This window comes from Falco punctatus (assembly GCF_963210335.1).
Source record: "Falco punctatus genome assembly, chromosome: 4".
Classification (NCBI taxonomy): Eukaryota; Metazoa; Chordata; class Aves; order Falconiformes; family Falconidae; genus Falco; species Falco punctatus.
Genome location: NC_137583.1, coordinates 111,878,281 through 111,884,280, shown reverse-complemented (window position 1 = coordinate 111,884,280; position 6,000 = coordinate 111,878,281). Strand labels below are relative to the sequence as shown.

The 6,000-nt window shown below is 45.5% G+C and overlaps 1 protein-coding gene across 3 annotated transcripts in view; it reads right to left on the bottom strand.

The window, feature by feature from the left end:
- Positions 1-923: 923 nt before the first annotated feature.
- Positions 924-6,000, bottom strand: part of RAPGEF5 (Rap guanine nucleotide exchange factor 5) — a 173,498-nt gene continuing 168,421 nt past the window's right edge. For 2 of the 3 annotated variants that reach the window (XM_080382161.1, XM_080382160.1), the window contains exon 26: positions 924-4,600. In XM_080382161.1, the coding sequence (XP_080238287.1) occupies positions 4,482-4,600 (119 nt within the window). In that variant the 3' untranslated portion in view covers positions 924-4,481. The remainder of the gene's footprint in view (positions 4,601-6,000) is intronic. The other variant, XM_080382162.1, reaches the window with a different exon arrangement.

Below are 6,000 nucleotides of genomic sequence, written 5' to 3'. Positions count from 1 at the left end.
TGGTTAGGAGACACTCCCCAGGTCTCCTTCTGAGCTACACTGTGGAGAGCAATGGTCTCCATTGAAGGGACAGTGATGAACAGCTGGGACTGTAAATTCTTCAGCTTGCACAGCTGGATCTGGAAAAGAATGTCTGGCTGTAAGGTATCTTTAATCATCATTATAGAGCTGTGTCAGCAATTTGGGCTTGCACTGTTTTAACTGTTCCAGTTAAAATTCACCCTACCTGTGTATTAACACTGGCACAAACACTCTGTAGGTCAGGCTCAAGGCTATTTAAGGTGCAGGCCCTCGGAGGATGAAGTACTGCCTAATTGTAAAGCTCTTCGAGCAGACATCGTGCTGCAAGTTACTCCTGTGTGAAATAGCCAGGTCTGGCTTAGTGGTACCCAGGGTTCGCAAGTGGAAAGAGTGGAAGGGCAGGAGAAGCCCCAGCTGCCTTACGGCACACTTGCAGCCCATCACGGGTTCTGCCTTCCCTGCTGCAGGCCAGCCAAGAGGAGGGAGAGGAAATCCCATCAACAGGGACATCTGATGACAGGGGAAAGCATTTTCGGCCCCCAGTAAGAGATAAGTGCTGATAAGCAGACTCCAGAGGATATGAAGATAGATTTACTCCTCCCCTCTCCCACACGGACTTCTCATGGTGGCTCCAGGCCCCTCTTAGACTGTGCCGTGATAACAGGGCACAGCTGAGACCCCGTTAACAGCATCCCTGCTTCTGAAACATCCGCACCAGTGAGTCCCGCTGACCAGAGGCGGACACACAGCTCTGAATGGGGTCAGGCTCCAGGGCCTCTACACGGGTCTGCATCCACCTCACAAATGTAGCAAGGTTTTGTGGAACTGAAAGACTGGAAATAAAATACTCCCGTTAGGAACAGTAAGTGCATGTGATAGGCATGAAGGCACAGAGCCCAGACTTCATTAAGGTAGTTTTTATATTTTGTAAAGCAATATTAAAAAACACTGGAAAATGCAAGATAAATGTAACTGTTGCTTCTACAAGTTTTAACCTTGTATTGCTTGGCCATTTTGACATATAAATTATTGCTTACTAGCTCTCATAAATACACAACACAATAATATATACAGAGGCAGACAAGCATGAAATATGAAAAGGACAACATTGGCAACATTGATTCTGGTAAATCAGATTATTTCATACATACCAGGTCTCGTAACGGTGGATAACTACTAGCTGTAGTCCCTGAGAAGTTAGGTAAACACCTTGATTTGGGGTTTTCTATTTTATTACTTTTAATGCAAGCTGACAGCGCGATGGCACTCAGAGAGAACAAACAGGCAGGTGTTCTTACCTCAGCTCACTGACTTCATCCCAGTATTTAACAGTGTATAAGATGACAATAAATAGGCTATGCAAATAAATACTACTCTGCTAAAATGTTTAGTATTTACATCTTTCTGTGTAATGTTACAGCAGCACATCTTATTATTTCTGATAACACCTTTTTTGTTGCCACCGTCATGCAAATGTGCTTTATTTCTATTCAAGATGGGGCTGGAATCAAAAAGCTGTGTCATAGAAACATATAAATTTGATGCAACAAAATCCTGTGCCAAAGAAGTGACCCTGCTTTCTCCTTTGTTCTGTCTAGTTACTCCTCCTAGCTACTAAGAAAATATGCAGAGTATTTAACCTCAGCGTGATTGCAATAAACTGAACTTAAAAATTCATGGATTTTATCCTATGTAACACAATTGCAATATTGAAGGATATAAAAAAATCCTAGTGTCAGCAGTGCTGGACCCTGGCAGAGGCTGTATAGTGTCACCCTTCCTTGTCACAGGGCTCACTTCCATTTCTCCTCCCAACCACACCTTCAAGCTGCTTGCCAGTCTGCAGCCCAGTCCTGCAATACTTCACCTGTTGAACACAGACTCTGAAGGGCCTTTTTTTTCGTACGAGACACGTTACGTACAGATTTGGGCTGTCTGCCTTTCCTTTATGCTAACAGTTTCAAGGTCCATATTTTCAAGTGAAACTGATGCACCCACCTCGGCTCCTCAGACCAGCAATTTATATCCCAAGTTATACAGGCCCCAATGAAAACTAGTTTGTAAAGTTTTCAACAGCAGCCCAAGTAGCCACCACACAGATAACGAGGTTAATGCTGGTTATGTGCCTTCAAACCATTCAGTACAAAGTCGCAGCAGTGCAGATAGCCAGTGCCTCAGCTGGCTCGAAGCCTACTGGTACAAGTTAACCCATCCATTTGCTTCAACCATTTTGAACTGGCAGAGGTGGCTTTGCATGCTTTCAAATCAAAGCCTGAGCACAGAGTCATCTTTCCTCTTCTGTTTTTTGAGGGTTTCTTATTTCTTTTTTCCCCCTTCTTTCATTTCCTGTCTTTCATTCTTCGCTGGCGCTGCTGCTGCTTCACCAGCAATAACTACCCAAACTATCACAGAGCCAAACGCAGCGAACTGAGAAACAGCCCCGCTTTCTCAGCCTGAATCTCTTCTAAAGCTCCCTTTCCCACAGCTTCCAACAGAACAATTTGTGGACTAGAATGTTACACCATATGACCCGAAGCATGCAGGCTGGGCTACACACAGGCTCCTAAAAATAATGCCGTGTTAAAGATTTCACAAGGGGGAGCTGAAAACCCAGCAAACCACAGTCAGGTAACGCCGCTAAGGTGGGAATTCTGCAAGTGCTGTACCCAGAGAAAGAACTGCAGGGACACAGCATCTGGTTTGTGTTCCTGCACCGCAAAAAGGAGCCCACGGCAGCTAGTATCCTCATCTGAACAGTTTTGGTCTGTTTGCACAAAAGAGTTATTTACAATATGTGCAGTCACATCTACAGAAGAACATAGGAAATTTTTACTCCATGGCCAGCAAGAGTTTATTTTTTTTTTCTTTTTACTGGGTAAAAAGAAGATTTTTTTCTAAAAAAAAAAAAAAAAAAGTCATATAGTATTTGATAATAACAAAGTACAAGCAAATACATTTCTGAAACATCTGTTTCCTTTACAATAATAGATCTATACAATATTTCACAGATGGGAAAACCGAATGCATCCTACAGATTCCCCCACAGACTACTTGTTAAAGCTGCTTTTTTAAAAAATCCCTTTAAACCAGAGATAACACAATGATGAACAGCATGCTTACTTCAGTATTCCCACATTTCAGTAAAGGAGCATTTTCTTGGAAGTCTTCATGTGGAAAACATACAGTTGAGATGGGCAAGCAATGCAATGTATCCTCCCTGCCCTGCAAAGGGACCGTTACGGTGAGTGTACAAACACATGCCAGACTGCACAGCACACCGAACACTGCCTGTGGCATTCACTAGATTATTTCAGGGCAACTTCTTAGCACTGAAAACCAGAGCCACGGTGACGGTGATGCTTAGATGTAGGTCAGCTACAGAAAAGACTTTAGAAGTGCTGCCTCAGTACATGCCCAGTAGTACTTTTAGCTACAGGAGAATTGGCATGGGGAGGGGTGTGAGAGAGACAGAAGCAGTAAAGGGACGCTGACGCTGACAGCCTGCTGTGTACGCAGGTAATTACACCGGTACCCTGTAAGGTGTACCCATTTGTTTTTTAAAAACTAGAAGCGCGTGCAAGTTAGGCGAAGTTTTAGCTGCTGAAACAGTATTTCCAGGAGGTGAGTTAGGAATGCAGGCGGACCTAGGCATTGCCTCTGAATAGACACCAAGAAGTCCGTAATCCAAGCAAAGCTCCTGCTATCATAATTTATAACACGTTAACTGCAGGAGCTGGTGCTAAATCTGAGATAACTGAAAGGAAGAAAATAACATTTTTTCAGCGTACAAACAATTGTGTCCATAAATTGCAACAAAAGTGGATTGGCTCTTACAGTGTGATTTATAAAGCAGATTCTTAAGGGGCCATGCCGGCGTGAACAAACGTTTACTGCTGACCTCTGCATCACCACGTGCTCTTGAGTTTCATCTGGTGCACTGTCTTTTTATATTTCCATTCTTGTTTGTCCGCACTTATCTCAGATGAGATACTCCAGTGGGCTCAGGGGAGCTGGATTGCACAGTATTTTTGGCAACAATACTTTGGCAGCCTTGAATTAGTGAGGTACATACTGCGGTGAACTGAAAATCAATCCCTCTGTGGCATGTTGCTTGCTGAAATGTTTTGCTGCTGTGACACGATGATTCCTTTCATTCTAATACTGGCAGAATCTGCATTGAAAGCTACACTGGACCAAACGATATTTTCACAGAAACCAAGCTCCTGAGCTCAAAGGACGCTGCTCCACGCCCTCCCATCCCGGTGACCAGCGCGGATGGCACCAAGCTTGCGCTGCAACTCTACGAGCAGCTGGCTCTTGCCTGATTTTCCTGTGCATGTTGTGTGAGCTACTGATAAAACTCAGTAAACTGTTCTTATATAGGGAAGCAACATGCTTGGCATAAACATTCACTTAATTCAAAGTGCTGCAGTTACAAGGTTATATGAAGCTGTGTACGCTCACGCTCGCGGCTCTATCCTGTGAGAAAGCTCAAAGAGAGCTTGCTGGTTGTCGATGACATGCAGGTGATGGATGTATGGCTTCAGCTCATGATGCTCTTTCGAAGGAACTTCATTGCCTGCAAGACAGGAGAAAGGAGGTGGATCAGAAAGCCGTGCCTTGCCCGCTGCTCTGTCCTGGGCATTGCCAAGTCCCCGGTGTTGGGTGCCAGACAGTCACAAGTACGATGGGCAGTGATCCAAAGGGCTTGCTGTTTCCGTGCAATGCATGAGGTAACAGATACAGAAAAGGGGAGAAAAGGAAAGGAAGGAAGGAAAGGAAGGAAGGAAAGGAAGGAAGGAAAGGAAGGAAGGAAAGGAAGGAAGGAAAGGAAGGAAGGAAAGGAAGGAAGGAAAGGAAGGAAGGAAAGGAAGGAAGGAAAGGAAGGAAGGAAAGGAAGGAAGGAAAGGAAGGAAGGAAGGAAAGGAAGGAAGGAAGGAAAGGAAGGAAGGAGGAAAGAAGAAGTAAGCAACGCTAGGCAGCTAGCGTGCACACAGAAGGAATGAGTGGATGGCAAGAAGCTGACTCTTAGCAAGTAGAAGATTTACTCCTGCTGGCAGTGCAGGCAGTCTGTCCCCTGCAAGGGTGGCTCAAGGTTTCCTTTGTGCTGCTCTGGCAGCACAGTGGGACCTTGAGCTGGGGTGGGCGACCCAGCCTGTAACTTCTAAACAACCTTAACACGAGTACACAAGACAGCAGCCCCCAGATAATTTCCTTCAGAGCAGGTGAAAGGTGACAGCACAGCAGATGGATACGAGCCCTTCAAAGCTGCTCTGACAAGGCCCCTGCGTTTTGATCTGTTATGCTTTTGATTTCTGATCTAGTAACAGAGACGAGAGTCACGCTGTCATTTCATGGGTGTTTATGTGGCAGGAGGAATTAGCTGTGTAACAGACAAACTGAAGGGTGGCCTGAATAGCAGATGGTTTTTGTTACAGGCTCGATGCGCGACATCGGCTTGTGGGAACTTGCCACCTGTGAAACCCTCCAGCACGGCTGGTGACCAGCAGGAGTGGAAAAGGAAAAGCTAAGCCCATGGCCGCGAGACCCACCAGAAGACAGGCAGAGCAAGCAACATCCCCTACATGTTGCTGACTGCTGACAAACGAGTGAAGGTTGAAGAGCTTTGTTCTAACTCCATGTCCTCAAGGAATGTTTAATAACATTGCCATAAATTAAAAAAGAAACCCCCTCAAAATTCCCCAAACCAATCAGCTTAACTCACACCCCCCCTCCTGTCCTTTGTTTCATTATCATCCTTTTCTCCACGCTCACCAGAGAGATGAGAAGCTTGCTGGGAACCAGCCCCCCTACTTGTTTTTAAAGAGCACCGCGGGATGCTGTGGGTAGCGTGGGATGCCAGCGCAGCCAGGTCTGCATGCGGCTGCTGACAGGGCTCCTGGCAGCTACCCCTGAGCAGCTCTAATGCAGAAACGTGGGAGAGAACGGGACAACGTGGTAAGTTTGTGTCAGGATACA